The sequence below is a fragment of the Rhinoraja longicauda genome, chromosome 6 (assembly GCF_053455715.1).
Source record: "Rhinoraja longicauda isolate Sanriku21f chromosome 6, sRhiLon1.1, whole genome shotgun sequence".
NCBI lineage: Eukaryota > Metazoa > Chordata > Chondrichthyes > Rajiformes > Arhynchobatidae > Rhinoraja > Rhinoraja longicauda.
The window spans coordinates 12,719,390-12,738,480 of NC_135958.1; the positions used below are offsets into that span (position 1 = coordinate 12,719,390).

Consider the following 19,091-nt stretch of genomic DNA (forward strand, 5'->3'; position numbering starts at 1 on the left):
GCACTGAATTAATTTGAAGCGACTGTGGCTATTTCTCTGCTCCACCACCAGCCAACCTGTTGAGGCCAAGTCCGTGTCACCAGCAGACCTCCCTCCTCTTCCTCAGTTAGAATTGTGGCAACAACTGACTGAAGGCAGCAAAGTTGGCTTTGTTCCCATCCAGAAGGTGGGATCTCCCACAGGGCAGCTTAGAGGTGGACTGGACTGTGAGGTTAGATTCCAGACTCTAAAATCCTGGAGTAACTCAGCGGGACAGGCAGCATCTCTGCATTGAAGGAATGGGTGATGTTTCGGCTTGACACCGTTCTTCTGAAGGGTCTCAACCCGAAATGTCTGGATCATTCCTTCAGTGGATCATGTCCCACTGAGTTACTCCATACATAATTACGTAGAAAATAGGTGCAGGAATAGGCCATTCGGCCCCTCGAGCCAGCACTGCCATTCAATATGATCATGGCTGATCATCCAAATTCAGTCCCCCTTTCCTGCTTTCTCCCCATATCCCTTGATTCTGTTAGCCCTAAGAGGTCTATTTAACTCTCTTTTGAATATATCCAGCGAATTGGCCTCTACTGCCTTCTATGCAGAGAATTCCACAGATTCACAACTCTCTGAGTAAAAAAGATTTCCCTCATCTCAGTCCTAAATGGCCTACCCCTTATTCTTAAAAGAAGACTCATTAAACCTGGGTGCAATACATGATCACAAGATTTTCACTTAAAAAAGCACTTGTAATAAATTATTACAACACACAAACATAACACACATATAAAGCAACAAGATATAAATACTGTAAGTTGAAAACTCACTGGAGTTCCATTAGATGGGGACATCGTTTAATGATGGATGAGAGATGTAAAAGGTTGAGTGCCTCGATTCCGCACTGTTGCAAGCTGTAAGTCAGCAAAATTTGTTTCATACTCACGACTTAACACAAAATAATTCATCCCATTCAATTTTCTACATTAGTCCCTCACATGTAAACTGTCAACATATTAGATTTTTAAAAACTGCAAAAGATAGTGTCATTTAAAAACATTCAGATTATCAAAGTAATTGATGTCAAATTAAACAGAATAGTTACCTGATTAGCCTCATGGAAGGGTAGGTCACTTCATTGAATATTCTGGTGCTGGAAGGAATCAGAAAGATCTAAGATAAGCTCTGGTTACGATAATCTAGAGGAAGCCACATTTGTTACATAAGAGTTGCTGCCTCAAGAGTTGCTGTGGGGAGGTGGGTCCGATTCTCAGTAGAGTTTGTACATTCTGCCTGTGACCACAAGGAATTGCCGTTTTATTTTTGGCAAGTAAATTACCCCTCAGTGTGGGTAAGTAGCAAAAGAACCAGGTTTGACACAGTGGCACAGCAACAGAGACCCGGATTCGATCCTGACCTCGGGTACTGTCCGTGTATCGTCGCACGTTCCCCATCTGACCGCGTGAGGTTTCCTCGGGGCGCTCCGGTTTCCTCACACATCCCAAAGAAGTGCGGGTTCGTAGTCAATTGGCCTCTGTAAATTGCCCCTAATGTGTGGTGAGTGGATGTGAAAGTGGGATGACAGAACTAGAGTGAACAGATGATCAATGGTCGGCGTGAATGCAGTGGGCCATCATGTATCACCATTTCCATCATGTACCACCATTTCCATCATGTATCACCATTTCCATCATGTATCTCTAAACAAAACCATAGAGAAAGTTGCTGGGTCTGTGTGAGAGAAAATAAATTGTAAAACTACAGGGAAGTAAGGAGAGGGCGATTGGATTAATAGGATTCATCCGATGGGAACTGAAATGGATCTAATGGGACAAATGGTCTCCTTGTACGTATTCATAGACAAGTGAATTGTGGATGTTCACCATTGTATTAGGACTGATGAGCCATACTATTCTACTGGTAATGATGCATTAATATAGCTCAGTTGAAACACAGACTGCATCTGCATGCCTTACCCAGGCAGATTCAGGTTAATTTATTATCATTAAACACCAGGGCGCATTAAAACCCCTTGTTCACATGGTAGCCGCAGCGTATACAGTATACAAAACACAATGATAAATACAACAATAAACACGACAAGGGCAAAGCAGCAGAAGGGTGCAAGACTGTAGTGCAAAAGAATATTCAAGTACACTAACAGAATAGAATAGCAAATTCCCACCCTCTGCTCTTTCCAAAGAAATGCAGCCCAGGAACAACATGGGATTAGGATGGGGAAGTAGTAGTTCAGCTTCTACTAGAAGCTGAGGAAGACATGCTTTTCTGTGTGGAGGCATTTGGAGCAAGTGTGAAATATTAAATGTACCGAGAGACCAGAGATGGCCTCCATTGGGGGTGCAGTTGTAAGGACTTGTATCTTAACCCATTCAACACGTTACAGCCCTTCAAAAGAGCAACACCCAGTATTCCAGCTTTCAAAAAACGAGGTTTAGTTTAGAGATACAGCACAGAAACAGGCTTTTGGCCCACCGAATCCCGACAGTGATCACCGTACATGAACACTATCCGATACATTAGGGACCATTTACAATCGTTACCAAAGCCAATTAACATACAAACTAAAGATAGACACAAAATGCTTGAGTAACTCAGCGGGATAGGCAGCAACTCTGGAGAGAAGGAATGGGTGATGTTTCGGGTCGAGGCCCTTCTTCAGACTGTCTATCTTTGGTTTAAACCAGCATCTGCAGTTCCTTCATACACATTTAACCTACAAACTATATGTCTTTGGAGTGTGGGAGGAAACCGGAGCAACTGAAGCACCCGGAGAAAAACCACCCGGTCACGGGGAGAACTCAATACGGACAGCACTCGTAGTCAGGATCGAACCTGGGTCTGTGGCGCTGTAAGGCAGCAACTCTACTGCTGCGCCATCGTGCCACCCCAGAGGTGTCTACTGACCCTGTCTGGTGGCCAGCTAATTAGTGTACCAGCCTCAGTTAAATAATTAAAATGAGCAGGAAAAAATAAGCAGGTGGACCTAAAAACCAAGAGCAGAAGCTGGATAAGGCTCCTGAGCTCATCATGCCTTCTCTGCCATTCAATAAAAACATGGCTTGTCTTATCCTGGTCTCAACTCCACCAACCGACCTGTTCCCCATAGCCATTGCCCACCTCTGCATGATATTAGTAATCTACATACCTATCAGAGGTTTCCCAGCCATTGCCCATTAGCTTTATTAAAGCTTGGTTCTTCTTTATCCTGAAAAAGAAATTGTTATTGGTCAAGAAATTGCAGATTTTCAAACAGGACAAAGAGCCAAGATTCTTTTCCATAAATAATAGCGAACCTCAAGAAAGAGCTAACCTCTGAGAGCTAACCCCAAGAAAGAGCTAAATGGCCTACTCCTGTTTCCGTTTCTTACGTTCTGAAGTTCGGAAACACTTCAGAGTTGCAGAAAACAATTTCTCTCACCCAATTTTCTGAATTGGAGTACATTAGTTATGGGGATAGTTTGGATAGGCTGGGCTTATTTTCCTTGGAACAAAGATGGCTGATGGGTGATAGTAATATCGAGGTAATATGAGAGACATAGAAAGGGTAGATAGTCACACTTTGGAGGTACAAAGGGTACAGGTTTAAGGTGAGGAAGGAATTTTAAAAGGAGCCCAGAGGGATACGTTTTTCTTACATGGAGAGTTGTTGATATCTGGAACATATGCCAAAGGAAGAGATGGAATCAGTTGAGGTGTATTTAGATAAACATTTCAAAAGGCAAGGCATAAAATAATACAGTTCTAATATGGGCAAATGGGATTACTGTGTTTAGTTTAGTTTAGAGACACAACGGGGAAACAGGCCCTTCGGCCAACAGTCCACGCTGACCAGTGATGCCCGTACACTAGCACTATCCTGCACACACTAGGGACAATTTACAATAATTTTTAACCAAGCCAATTAACCTACAAATGTGTACGTCTTTGGAGTGTGGGCGGAAACCAGAGCTCCCGGAGAAAACCCACGCAGGTCATGGGGAGAACATACATACTCTGTACAGACAGCACCCATAGTCAGGATCGAACCAGGTTCTCTAGCACTGTAAGGCAGAAACTCTACCGCTGCGCCACCATGCCGCCCGCAAGGCTGGGCTTAATGGTCAGCATTGACAATGGTGGGCTGAAGAACCTGTTTCTCCGTGTTGTACAACTGTATGCCTCTAGAAAAAATAACTGGATCTGGGACAGTCGTGGTTTTCGTGGCTGAGATCAATATATCAGAAGTGTAAGAAGGGAAATGGAGCTGAGGTACAGATCACCCGCAATCAGACATAGTGATGGAATGGGTCCTATGAGTGGCTAAGCCCTGATCTGGACCTTCTGGCCAAATAGTTTCCTGAATGGTCAGCTTGCCATACCTCCATGAGAGGTGTACAAGCCAAAAGGAAAACCAAATGTCAAGATTCAAAGAGTTCTGATGATTGAGCACAAAGTAAATGCTGCACACAGGGGACTGATGTGTTGGATCCGCTGAATAGACCACATCAAGGCACTATCAACTTTGAATAGGAATCATGCCTCGCTATACAGGTGGCATCAGAGAAACAAGAGTTCATGTGGTTTGTGTCGAGGTGGAAAGGTCAATGCTGACTGTTCTTTTACACCCCATTGCCTCCAACAACCACCAATTAAACCTCAAATGCCCCAGATATAAAATAAAGCAGAAGCACTGTTCACCAGCTGTCGTGCATAGAATATCTTCCACCATTATCCAACAGCAGCTTCAAGAGAAAGTCCGTCCAATGGGCCAGATGTCCCAGCCAAGTCACATCTACTTTATGTGTAGTGTGTGTGTGCTTTAAATCTCTTGGACATAAATCAATACTAATATGAGAAGCCTAAGAAAAAGTAATTTTCTTAAACTACTGGGATTATGCATTTACCAAATGAGTTGCCTTCTTGAGTGTTCTGCTAATCTGGGAATAGAATACACCTGCTTTTTATACGACTTACACAAAGCTGTTTTGATAAACTACCCTTTTGAATTCTGAGCATCAAATAGTACCACTTTTCTGTTAATATCAAATGGAATCCCAAGATGAACCAGGGATTTTTTTTATTCTTGGCCAACGTGTAAAATAGACAATACTGGAGTAAGCACCTTTTACCCCATTGACATCAATCAAGAGAGATACAGAACAGGCTATTGATCCAATATTACACATTTTACACCATCACCCAAAAACAAAATTGCTCTTATTGAGTGTTTCAAGCAAGACCAAATTCTGATTCCCCACCTCCATACATTATCAGAGAATGTAGGTTTATACCTCTTCTGGTTAAAATACTTGGCATGTAAGTTACACGATGTAACGCCAACAAAAGCAGGAGTATATTGATCTCCATTAATCAATAACGTTTACTAAACTTGGTCAAATGTTGAACCAGTTTATTTCAACAGTCTTCCACAACCATGTGTCGTCAGGAAGTCAGTGGGTAAAGAGGTGTAAAGGAGACAGCATGGATGCAAAAAAAACAAAATCAGATTCGGGAAAATGAAATTTAAACACAGAACACTGGAGATAGTTAACAGATTAGCCAGCATCTCTGGGGATCAAAACAGAGTCAAGGTTTCACATTAATTTCATTAGAACAGTCCCATCGAAGGTCAACAGATGCCTCCTGACTGGCTGAGTATTTCCAGCAGTTCCTTTTGTTCTATACTGGGCGAGTTTCCTGTTCTGGGTATGTTATTCAAATCAACTTCAGGTTAAAAGTCCATGTGATAGGAGAAGAATTAGGCCATTCGGCCCATATACTGTGCCAATCATGGCTGATCTATCTCTCCCTCTTAACCCTAGTCTCTTGCCTTCTCCCCATAACCCCTGACACCCACACTGATCAAAAGTCTAATTTCTCTGTTGATCATTTCACATTCCCAAAGTGAAATTAGTCTGGACCCGGTTTTAATGGGTGCAGATCCACAGAAAATAATATAATTTGAACCCAGCCCCAATTGAGATCTGTGCAATGTGAATCTACAGAGAAGGTTTGTGTCGAAATGGAAAGGTCGTGCTGAAACTTTCCGAACTTTTAAACTGGGACATCTAGTTTGAGGCTCCTGTCTCCATGTTGTATCAAATAATAGCCAACTTACATCGCTTGGAGTTGACGTGGTGAGATTGAGGTGGATACGTGTCACATCATCCAGATTCCCATGTTACTCTTTCTGTTTTCCTGTTCTGTATTTGATTTGTACAGCAAGTTATGAGGTAGTGGGAAGGTCTAATGAAAATACTCCAGGGATCATCGTATGAGCAGCTCATTCGCTCCTGCTTGCCATTTCTGTCTGTGTATGGGCATGGTCAAGTTAAACCCAACCTAATTTTACACTCTTTGGCTTCACTGGAACAAGCTGAAATTGCAGGGGGAACCAGTTAGGCACCAGAACCTAATTGTGTTCATTTTTGATAGATTTAAATACTTTCCAGCATTGCTTACAATTAAGACCATAAGACATAGGAGCGGATGTAGACCATTCAGCCCATCGAATCTGCTCCACTGTTCAAACATGGTTGATCTATCACCCCTGAACAACCAAGAATTGCCAAATATATAGATTATTAACGATGGTCTAAAATATTAATCAGAAAAAGAATAAAGCATTCAGTTCTGACCTAATTTCTGCAATGTTCAGCTGGGTTTGGACACATTTCACGACAAGATTAACAGCATCGGCACCATGTATCCACTGTTCTTCAAACCTGAAACAGAAACCAGGATCAACACTGCTTGCATCTGCATTTCAACTTCATCTGATGAGAACAAATCTTGTTGGGAGCAAGAATCGAGGGCTTTCAATATTCCAGTGTTGAAATGTTGAATGTGCTGGTGTCTAAAAGAGGGAAGAGGGTCAAATGAATTTGCTGAATAACTCCCATGATGTAGTCAAAGATATCTGGACACAAAGTGTCAATAGGCAACAGCCAGGAAGTCATTGTGCGAAGGAATAAGTACACTAATGTGGATCTTGGAGAGTCTGCTGTTGACTGCTTCAGTCATGCATCTATCATTGCAATGTTCACTGATGTCCTAAGCCTGCATCCATTCTAAATCATCCCACATTCAGCACAGACATTGTGAGCTGAAGGGCATTGTGGGCTGAAGGGCATTGTGGGCTGAAGAATTAATACTTCATTCACTGCTCTTTGATTATCTCTCCTGCCAAACACAGCATTACAAACCATGCTTTTTTTCTCTCCTGTATTTCAGTGTTTGCATCGGAAAAGTGGAAGAAATAAAGAAAATAAAGAAAAAATGAAAATAAGGAACACCGCAAACACTCCTCCTTTCCTCTAGGTAATAACGCACTTACCTCACTGTTAGTGTTTTAGGAGAATAATTCAGTGCCACTAAAAGGTTTTCTACAGCAGTAAGAGATATCCCATTCTTCTGCAGACTGGAAAACAAACAGTGACGTTCTAAATTCTGCATTCAACATGAGGGGGAGCATAATAATCTGTTTCACAGCTCTTTTATACATCCTACACAAAACTATTACCAAGCTGAAACCATGGCACGTTCCTGTAACTTAAACATGTGTCATGATCTTTAATTTGAATGGATATAACACTGTTTTGTAATCTGTGTAGTGTGTCCCAGCTCTGAAATGCCATCAGATTCCCGTCAAATACTGTGTATGAAGGCACCGCAGATGCTGGTTTACACTGAAGAGAGACACAAATTGCTGCAGTAACTCAGGGGGACAGGCAGCATCTCTGGATAGAAGAAATGGGTGACGTTTAAAGAAGGGTCTTGAAACGTCATCCATTCCTTCTATCTGTCTGTCTGTCTAGATGCTGCCTGTCTTTTGTGTCCCTTCAAATACTCCTGTACAAAAGCAGCAGAAAGCATGGCATTATTGGCTGATGATCGTTGATTATCTTGTGGCCTCACAATTTCACCCGGTTTGTGAATGGAGCCACATTAGGTTTAGGTTTATTATTGGCACACAGCAAAACAAAACTGCAGTTCGTGTAAATCTGAAATAAATATTAAAAAATGCTGGAGATACTCAGCCTGCATCTAGAGAGAGAGAGAGAGAGAGAGAAAGAGCTAACATTTCTGATCGATGATTTTTCATTATAAGAGTGGGGATCTGATGCAAAGTCATTAAACTCTCTGTTAACTCTCTTGACAGACATTAACTCTATTTGTCTCTCCATAGATCCAGCCTGAGTTGATGTGACTATTTCCAGCTATTTTAGTTTTTGTTGCAGTAGGAACTTGCATTGGTTAGCAACCAGAATTACATGGATTACTTGTGTTTGCACTTTGCAACTTAAATCAATCTCTACTTAATAATAAGATTTAGCACTGACAAACAGAAATCTCAGCACTTACCATGCCGATATCGGCATCATTTGTTGCATTATGAATATATGCACAGCACCAACTTTGCCAAAAAATGGTCAGTATTCACAAACCTGACAGCAACTTCAGGCAAGAGCAGACAGCTAGAAGCAGCTGTCAGTGACTCTAGGACGCGTCACAGGATGCAACAAAACACTGCATGCCTTTTACAGTTCAAGAATCGATGCATGAATCTGCAATAATTGTCCAACACTTACATTACAAACTCACTGGAGATTACCTGCACAAGGGAAGTATTAGTTTTAAATATTCTTTAATTTTTTTTCCAAGGATTCTTAAATTTCTAATGACTTGTTAATTTATAATTAAAAGTTTAGAGGGTTTTGAAGTGCTTCTTTTTTAAAGTTTGTTCATTCTAACTGATTCAATGGTTCAACGGTGTGTTTATTGTCACGTGTGCAAACACAGGGTGAAATTATTTTCTTGCGTACAGTCCGGTACAGTATTATCGATTAGCAAGTGTACAGAAATAGTCGACTGAGCCCACATGCAAGAGGCGCCACGCTTAGACGCCATTTTCATGTTAGGGTGCTGTTTTCTGATTTGATTTTCCAAACTGATATGATTGAGTCCTTGCAGTTTGTACTGTGCTACTTGGAATGGCACTCACTCGAGTTCCTCCAGGTGTCTGAGATTGCCCACGACCTCCACTAGGTTTCTCATGTCCTCATCCCCCATTACGTTGCTGGTGAGCCTGTGATTAAAAAGTAATAGTTCATAAGGTCATAAGGGAAAGGAGTAGAATTAGGCCATTCGGCCCATCGATTTCAGGCCCACCCATTCAGCTTCATTTTGTCTTGTGTGTGAGACACAGCTTTCATTATTCTCTCCTCCAGCTACAAAGGTAACTTACAAGTGGAAGCAACGATACCTTTGCTGCAACTGTGCAAACTCGCATATAACAATAGCAACATAATAATATGGTGCACACCACGGGAAGTCACACGTCTTGGACAGAGCAGGTTCGATTGCACTGTCTAGAAAGATATTCAATTCTGGGAATGAGTACATGCGTGGTCTACTTTCTAAATTCCAAAGACAGAAGAATCCACGATTTTCAGTTTGGATGGAATTGATGCAATGATTATGTTTGAGATATATGAAGCATTAAATATCATGGCAGAGGTAGGTGTGGAACACTGCATTGGGATAATTGTCACTTTGAATGGATGCAGAAAGGTCAGAAGCTTGCCCATCATGTTAGCTTTCCTAATCCCAATGGTAAGAGATGGAATGAATTCCTTCCCAATGAATGGGAGATTTGCATTTTTGACTATTTATAAAAAATGGAGATCACACGGTAAATATCAGGATTAAATTTAACACTTCATCTGTGACTTATTTTGTTAACAATGGCTCGGTGTGGTTTTCTGTGGTGCAGTTGGTGGAGCTGCTGCCTCAAAGCGCCAGGGACCCAGGTTCAATCCTGTGTGGCGTTTGCACATTCTCCCTGTGACCGCGTGGGTTTGATCTGAGTTCCTCCCAAATCCCCAAGACATGAGGGTTTGTAGGTTAATTGGCTGCTAAAAATCACACCCAGCAAGTAGGGAGTGGATGAGAAAGTGGGATAACACAAGATTTAAGCGAATGTAGATTGACGGTGGGTATGGACTGGGTGGGTCTAAAGGCCCGTTTCTATGCTGCGTCTCCAAAACTAAAACTATGCACAGAAGGAGGCCATTCGATCCATTAAGTCCATGCTTGCTCCCAGTGGAACAATTCTGAGTCCCTGTCTCCTTATTTCCCTGTACTCCTGCAACTCCCCTAAATGCCCGATACCCAATTGGTAACTGGGTGTTCTCACGTGACAACCACGAGTCAATAATTTATTCACATGCAAGACGAGAAAATGGAGGAAGAAAACGTGACATTCCAGTGATAAGGAATTAATCTGCTTTGCCACTGAGCTCAAAGGTAATTATTGTTGTCCTACAATGTCAGTAGATCGATAGACAATAAAAGTTAACATAGGTTGTCATTGGAAAGAATACATTTTGTGCTGTGTGGGCGAGCTTAGCATTAGTAAGGTAGGTGAGTGGAGAAACACCTGGCAGCTTGTTTTCCTGGGGTCAGTGGCATGTGTAAATATTCCTGACCCTTTTGTTCACACTGAGGGAGCTTTGGTGGTGGGAAATAGGTCCAGTGCAAGGCTTTGACAGGATGAAGCTTCGGTGTATTGTCCTAGAACCCTATTTATTGCAGCATTCGCACGAGAGTCATACAGCAAGGAAACAGGCCCGATTGTTCATGCCAAGCAAGATGTTTATATAACTCTATTTGCCTACATTTGATGCAACTCCTTGAAAACCTTTCCTATCCATGTACTAAACTTTCCCTAACGATGGAATAAGCTTTTCCTATCGATCTACTGCTGCAAAACTGCCAATCACAGTGGGGCTTGCACTCAACTACCCAGATTCCCCATGTTTGTGTCACTCGACAACCACAGGTGATAACGAGAAGGCAATTCAGCCCATTTTAGTTCATCCATCTGGAGCAACTAACCACTTTGGGAGCTTCAACTGCAGGAGTTTTGACCGCCCCGATCACGGGGGCTTCGACCGCCCCGATGCAGGAGCTTTGATCACCGGCTGTGGGAGCTTTGATCGCCCTGAATGCGGATCATTTGATTGCCCCGATCGCGGGAGAAAAGGAGGGAAGAAGATAAGACTTTATTGCCTTCCATCACAGTGTACTGCAGAGGATGTCTATGTTAAATTTTATGTAATTGTGTGTCTTGTTGCCTTTTCTTGATATGACTGAAAATGGCAAATCAAATTATTTGTATGTTCTTCTTATATACTTGGCTAATAAATTTCCTTGTAATCGACCTACCAGCAAGTGGTGATCTGCAAGTGGGAGCCTGTGAGAGACTTTGCAGTTCTTACTTGACTATTTTTTAATGTTGCGTTGCCGAGGCAACGTGAGGTGTAAATTGAGTCAATGGAAGAGAGGTTGGTTTGTGTAAAGTGTGATGCATGATGGTCTGGGCTGCGTCTACAACTCTCTGCAATTTCTTGCAATCTTGAATGGAGCTGTTCCCGAACCACGCTGTAATGCAGGGCGATAAAATCCTTTCTACCGTGCGTAGCTGATCTAATTGGATAGCATACAAAGCAAAGCTTTTCACTGTCCCTCAGTACATGTGTGCCATGATCACATTGAATGGCAGTGCTGGCCCGAAGGGTCGAATGGGCTAACCCTGCACTTAATTTCTATGTTTCTATGTAAAAATAATAAACCTAAACCTAACAGATTTGTATGGACAGTCATCAAAATATTTACCTGCCAAGGTTTGCTCTCCTCCTCTGGAGACTGCTCTCTTTGAGAAAGGAGAATCGAGTTCACTCACAATTATATATTGCAGAACAATTAGTTAGGATAAGATCTCAGGAGAAGTACTCACTTTAGCTCTGTCAAATGGGTGCACCGTTCAACAATGGAGAAGAATTTCAACAGATCTTTCTCTTTCAAGTTGCATTCCTTCACGCTGTACAAACATGACACCAAAGAAAAATAGTTGAAACTCAACAAACTGCAGATCCTGAAAACTGGAAATATGAGTATAATGTGCTGGAAACACACAGCAAGTCAAGAAATGTCTGTGGAAAGAACAACAGAATAAACATTTCAGGTCAATAACCTTTCTTCGACCAGAAATATTAATTCTGTAGTTTGTTTTGCTTCACACTGGTGCTGCCTGATGTGCGCAGAAATGTCAAGATTTCCTGTTTTTAACGGCAGAAAATTAATTCCCACCTTGGCCATGGTCTCATCTCACTACTATCACCGAGAGGGAGGTACAGAAGCTCGAGAAACATGACCTGCAGGTTCAAAAACAGCTCCTTCTCATCAACCATCACTGCACAACCCTAATCACAATCCTACCTCAGCAACAAACCTTTTATAGGTTGCACTACATCAAGTTATAAAGGAAATTAAGCAGAATAAAGAACTGTAATAAAGAACCAACAGGAAAGGAAGGTAGGTAAGAAGAGTGTTAAAATCAGCCTGACAAATGGATATTCATGTGCCATAGGCAAAATTAATAAACACGTATAGATGGATATAGTGAAATGACTAATAGCTATTATTTTCATTCCCTTATAGAAACATTGCTGCGACTGATGGAAATAAGTTAGGGAAACTACGTCATATTAATCATAAAAATCAGTAGATGAATTGGAATAAAATGTAACTTTCTAGATTTAAAATACTATAATCATCAAAATATATCTAACTGTTCCTGTGGGCGTATTTTCCACAGTTGAAGTGATTCACAAGTTCTGGAGGACTGAAACTACCTTGTGACCTTTAGCTGTGTAATTCTGCAAATGTTTTTAGGAACTGCCCAGTTTCAACCCAATAAATATGACCTCTTGTTATAAATGTGTAGCCTAGCTTACATTCGATGTCTGTGACAATGAATAATTGTTGCCTGCTGTGACAGTTGAAATTTCCAGCTTCGTCATACAACAGCAAGCTGATGTTAACATTGCTATGTGCTAAAAGTAATAATCAACATGCTCACCCACCTGCACACCTTCTTTCTGCATCTCTTTGCAAATTTTATAAAAGATTTTCCATTTAACGCCAAGCTACAGAAGGAAATGAAGATATGAAATAAATGTCATTCACATTAGTAATTTTTACCATGTTATTTGAAGTCAAGTTCAAGCAGGTGCAGCCAGGATCCCGGTAGCATTCAACAATTGCCTGCTCAGTCTTTTATACAGTTATTGTATATCTATATACTAAAACTCTCGTTTGTTTTCTGTTTGTTCCTGAACTACAGCCAAAACGGTACATGATAGCGCGACAATTTTAGGCCCACCTTACTCACCATGGTGCTAATGGAAGAGCTTTAATTGAAATCGGTGTTATATTTTTAAAGTTATTCACATTTTAAAGTTTAAATCTATCTCCTAGGGAGGGTGGAGGGAGGGAGAGAGGGGGGAGGGAGGATAAGGGGGGAGCGGTAGGGGGGAGGGGAAGGGTGGGGGGAGGAGAGGGTGCTGCACCAATACAGGAGAGGTTTGGGCCCAACAGTCCACTTGGTCTAGTTAACACTAAATGACAGATTGTGGATGGAGTTCTAATGGACTAAACATTGTCTTCATTCACTGCACCGTCACAATTTATTTTGTTTAGTTTAGGGATACAGTGTCTAAACGGGCCCTTCAGCCCACCTAGCTTTTTGAGAGTTGCTAAGTGAGAGTCTAGAAAACCAGAATAAAGCACAGCTCATGATAGGAGACATGTTTCTGGAGAAGTTTTTTTCCCCCTCAGAATTCAATTGTGCCAAAGCTTATGGGAGAGCCAAGAACTAGAGGTCATAGCCTCAGAATTAAAGGACGTTTAGGAAGGAGGAGAAATTTTGTAATTGAGATTCGTAATTGTGTCTAGTTCTAGAGCTTCTTCTGGCAGGCCGTACCAGATTTGGACTACCCACTGAGTGAAAAGGTTGCCCTTTGCTTTTAGAATTCTCTGCTCTGGGGAAAAAAATGCGAGCATCACTTTATCCATGTCCTTCATGATTTTGTACATTTCAATAAGTCACCCCTCAGCCTCTCATGTCCTAAAAAAATCCCCAACTATCCAACCTCTCCCTGTAACTGAAGCCTGCGAGTCCAGGTAACATCCTGGTGAATCGTTTCCGCACCTTTCCAAAACAACATGATGTTTTCAGATGATTCATTCCAAACTCCTTCTCCTTACCAGTGGAGGAATGATCGTGTTTGACCATATTCCTGAGGGGCCACATTATTTTAAAGGGAAAGCTACCCCTTGATTACGATGTGCATGTTGCAACTCCATTCATTCAGCTTTAGCCCCCCCCCCCCCCCTACTGTTTAATGTGTATCCATATCATTCACGGGTCATTCAACAAGTGTTCCATTGCGCTTCACCTGACATTCACCCACATTTTAATCTGCCTGTTGTATTTCTGTCTGTCTCCATTTCTTCCATTTGGCCATTTCTGGATATATTCAGAATTTAACAAACCAAAATGGCCAGCTCACCTATTGATCAAGATCCCAGAAATCATGTTCTGTACAACTGCATATTCATCCCAAACAAACAATATGCTCGTTACCAACTCCTAAAGTAGGAATCATAGACACCAGAGTGAAGAAGAACAAACCTGCTTACCTCACTTCAACCTCCACCACATTCCCGCATGTGTTGAGAGATTCCACCAGGTACAGGACGCCAGTTGGGGAGATTCTGTTGTTGCTAACACTGGAGTATGGTCAGAATAAAATAATGGTTTTTAAAAAATTGTTGCATGCAAGTAGGACTACCGATGACAAGGAAGGTTTCCATTGCTTGGGAATGAACCTTTTTGAACTGTGGTACTGGGTAATGTTGAAGTGAATGGCATTTAGTACAGATTTTGAAAACATACAGGAAAAACACATCTAAACTCAGACAAGATGGCCAGTATTCATCAGGGTTTTGACCACTTTGCTCAGTTCACTCCTCCATAAAGCACTAGGCAGAATCAGAAAAGGGCCATCTCAACGATCATTATTCTGATACAATTTATTCATAGTTACACAGAAAAGAACCAGAACCTTTGATCCAACTCATCCACTGTGACTAAGATACCCAGTCCCATTTACTTGTATTTGGTCCATATCCCTGTGAACCTTTCCTATCATGTACCTTTCCAAATGATTTTTAAGTGCTGTATTGTAGCTGTCTCATCACCTCTGGAGGCTTGCTCCATATATCCACCACCCTTTGTGTGAACACTTGCCCTGTAGGTCCCCAGTAAAAAATGTTTTTTGTTCTCATCTTAAAGCTCTGACCTCCATGTTTACACTCTCCTACCCTGGGGAAAAACTGAGACTACTTACCCTCTCTACGCCTCTCATAATTTTATAAACCTGTATAAGGTCACCCCTCAACTTCCTTTGCTCCAAGGTAAGCAGTTTCCAGCCTATCCAGTCTCTCCTTATATATCAAGCCCTCAAGTACACACAACATCCTTGTGGTTTTTGTGCACACTCTCTACCTTAGTCACATTCTTCTTGTAGCGTGAAGATCTGAATTGCACTCCAACTGCAACCTAACCAACATTTTGTACAACTGTAACGTGATATACCAGCCCCCTTTTACTCAATGTCACAGCCAAATAAGGCAAGCATGCCAAACGCCCTCTTCACCATATTGTCCTCTTGTGTTGCCACTCTCAGAGAGCTATGTACTTGTGCTCTTCAGTCTGTCTGTTCACCAACACTTCCCAGGGCTCTGTCATTCATTGTGTACATCCTGGCCTAGTTTAACTTGCCAAAATGCATCGCTGAATTAAATTAATGTCGTATCATTGTAAGAGTCATTTTAACTGCAACTAAAATTGAAACTCAATGTGGTTTAAGATGTTTTTGTGTAGAGATTCTTTCACTTTTAGTGTTCCACAGTTTTCAGCAGGATGGCATTAAATACTCACTCTAATAGCCTCAAAACGTGCAGCTTTGGTAAGAAATCTCGCAGACTCCACAATCCTTCATCTTCGAGAAAGTTGCAGGACAGGCTAAAAAAATATCAATAAAGCTTACTTCATTACAAATAAATAATTTACAACTGAATTGACAACAGTCACTGACAACACTACTTTGACATTTAACTTCCAGAGGGAGGCTGAAATCATATTTTTTCATTCAATACACTAATTTATTTTAGCACACATAGATTTCAAGCTAGCATCTTGTTCTGACAATTAATCTAGGCTCAGAATCTTTAGAGGTTGGAAGTAATATTCTCAGCTGTATTTTATACACCAGGCTACAAGATCCCTTTCATACAATGAAACCCATGCAACTAGGTAGGCATTAAGATATGGACACCTACTAATAACTAATCTGGATACTCATTTGGGGATTAATCAGAAAGAAATACTACGTTGAAACAACCCTTTAACTCAATGGGTCCGTGCCAACTACCAAGTATCTTGTGCTAACCCATTATATTCGCCCCACATTCCCATTTATTTAACACCACTCACGACCAATATTCCACCATTTGTCAAGAAACCCAAAGGCAATAACTTACGGAACCACACATCTCTGGTATACGAGAGACAACCGGAGCACCTGGAGGAAACACATGTGGTCACAGGGGGAGCATGCAAACTCCACACAAACAGCGCCATAGCCCAGGACTGAACCTTTGGTTAGGTCATAAATAAGGAATAGGCCATTCGGCCCATCAATTCAACTCCGTCATTCAATCATGGCTCTCACTCCTAACCCCATTCTCCTGCCTTCTCCCCATAACCTCTGACACCTGCACTGATCAAGAATCTATCTATCTCTGCCTTAAAAATAAAAAAAACAGCCTTCTGTGGCAAATAATTCCACAGATTCACCACCCTGACTAAAGAAATTTCTCTCCATCTCCTTCCTAAAAGAATGTCCTTTAATTCTGAGGCTATGACCTCTAGTCCTAGACTCTCCCACTAGTGGAAATATCCTCTCCACATCCACTCTATCCAAGCCTCTATACTGTATGTTTCAATTAGGTCCCCCTTCATTCTTCTAAACTCCAGCGTTGGCACCGTGAGGCAATGGCTCTAACTACAAAATCTGTTCTGATCAACAGTATCATATCATATCATATATATACAGCCGGAAACAGGCCTTTTCGGCCCTCCAAGTCCGTGCCGCCCAGCGATCCCCGCACATAAACACTATCCTACACCCACTAGGGACAATTTTTACATTTACCCAGCCAATTAACCTACATACCTGTACGTCTTTGGAGTGTGGGAGGAAACCGAAGATCTCGGAGAAAACCCACGCAGGTCACAGGGAGAACGTACAAACTCCTTACAGTGCAGCACCCGTAGTCAGGATCGAACCTGAGTCTCTGGCGCTGCATTCACTGTAAAGCAGCAACTCTACCGCTGCGCTGTACTTACTCCACTTCTGCCAGGTTCTTGCAGCGTTCGAGAATCTTGAAGAGTTGTTCCACACTCATTTTATGTAGATGGCACTCCCTCAGGCTTTGAAACACAAGACAGGATGTTCATTTACCAGCAACATTACTTAAATTCCTATCTTTTGAAACTTTGTCGGTGCCAGTAACTGGGCGACACTTTGTGTTCTGCCTAAGTGAAGTCTACTGTATGATTTTACCAGATTGCGTGCAAAAAAAAAAGAATTTCACTGTACTGTTCATGTGACAATAACATATCATTAAATCATTGAATCCTTCCACGAGGCAAAATATTACCTGAGAATCCTCGAGCGTGGACATTTTGCTTTCTTTCCGTTTCCTTTATGCCTGTTGAGAAAGGGGGAGCATCAAAAACAACAAAGGAGTTAACATAAAAAGGGTTTATACCAATACAACATAATTTCACCCAACAAAACACTGACAAAAAATAACTTGAGGCAGGTTCTCCTCTCTAGCATTATTGTTTAAAGACAGCACCAATTGGGCAAAAGAAAAAAATCAGCATATTGTTTGTGATCCATATGTTAATGTCTGTATTATATCATTTTCATAAAATGATTTGGATAATAGAACCAAATGTAATATTTCAGTTTGCCGATAACAATAAACGTACAAAACTATGAAATAACTATGCAATTTATGAATTGTGAGGATGCAAAGAGGCTTGGAGGCAATTTGGATAAATTGAGCAAAGGTGTACAATTGCGATTGATGCGGTGTAATATGGATAAATGTGGAGTTATCCACACGCTAGGGAAAGCAGAGGCAGTTGATGTTTAATGGTGTCACATTGGGAAGTGTTCATGCACAAAGTGATTTGTGTATCTGTTTGCACCAGTCACTGAAAGTAAACAGCTAAGCAGTCAGTGTGCTGGCTTTCATCGTAGAAGGTTTTGAAAAATAGAGCCAAGATTTCCTGCTTCAGTTATGTTTGGGCCTGGTAAAAACACACTTGGATCATCGTGAGCAGTTTTGCTCTCTTCAACTACGAACGGGTACATTTGGCATGGAGGGAGCACAATGAACGATCACCATCTTGATTTCTGGAATGGTGGGACTGCGGTATGAAGAGAAATTAAAATGACTGGGTTTGTATTTGAAGGAACCAAGAATAATAAGAGGGGGATCACTTGGGATACACCATCTGATAGATCGAGGCAAACTGGATATGGGGAGGATGTTTCCCCTGGCTGGGGTGTCTAGAACGAGGGATCACCATCTCAGACTACAGAGCAAGATATTTTGGACTGAGATGAGAAGAAATTACTTCACACAGATGTTGATAAGCCCATGGAATTCGTTACCACACGGCAGTAGAGATCAAGATACTAAATATTCTAAAGTGCAATCAATTTTTAGACATAAAAAGCATCAAGGGGTGGGAGGACAAAAGGAAGATATGGCACTGACATAGATGATCATCATTATCGTGTTGAATGGCAGAATAGCCATAAATGGTTGGTTGATTCCTGCTCCTCTTCCCTGTTTCTATGTATCTTAACAGAATTGGTAGCACAGTGCCACAAATAGTAGAAGTTCTACCTCACAACCCCCGTGTCCTAGATTCAATCATGGCCTCTGGTGATAGCTTTGCACTTTCTGCCTGAGTCCACAAGTTTTCCCAGCTGCTCCCGTTTCCTCCCACATCCCAAAGATACATTAGTGCATTACTTGACTGTTACTTGAAATTGCTCCTAGTGTACGCGGGTGATAGAAATGATGGAGCTATGGTGTGAATACAGGGAAAATTAGCT

At 41.6% G+C, this 19,091-nt stretch overlaps 1 protein-coding gene across 7 annotated transcripts in view; it reads right to left on the reverse strand.

Annotated features, from left to right (window-relative positions):
• The window catches only part of nlrc5 (NLR family, CARD domain containing 5), a 123,491-nt gene that overhangs the window by 27,653 nt on the left and 76,747 nt on the right, over positions 1-19,091 (reverse strand). For 5 of the 7 annotated variants that reach the window (XM_078401661.1, XM_078401663.1, XM_078401667.1 and 2 more), the window contains exons 27-38: positions 17,614-17,664; positions 17,300-17,383; positions 15,830-15,913; positions 14,527-14,616; positions 12,909-12,971; positions 11,780-11,863; positions 8,984-9,067; positions 7,316-7,399; positions 6,618-6,704; positions 3,146-3,205; positions 1,085-1,132; positions 810-893 (exon numbers count right to left, since the gene is read on the reverse strand). In XM_078401661.1, coding sequence (XP_078257787.1) covers positions 810-893; positions 1,085-1,132; positions 3,146-3,205; positions 6,618-6,704; positions 7,316-7,399; positions 8,984-9,067; positions 11,780-11,863; positions 12,909-12,971; positions 14,527-14,616; positions 15,830-15,913; positions 17,300-17,383; positions 17,614-17,664 — 903 coding nt within the window. The remainder of the gene's footprint in view (positions 1-809; positions 894-1,084; positions 1,133-3,145; positions 3,206-6,617; positions 6,705-7,315; positions 7,400-8,983; positions 9,068-11,779; positions 11,864-12,908; positions 12,972-14,526; positions 14,617-15,829; positions 15,914-17,299; positions 17,384-17,613; positions 17,665-19,091) is intronic. The other 2 variants (XM_078401666.1, XM_078401665.1) reach the window with 2 other exon arrangements.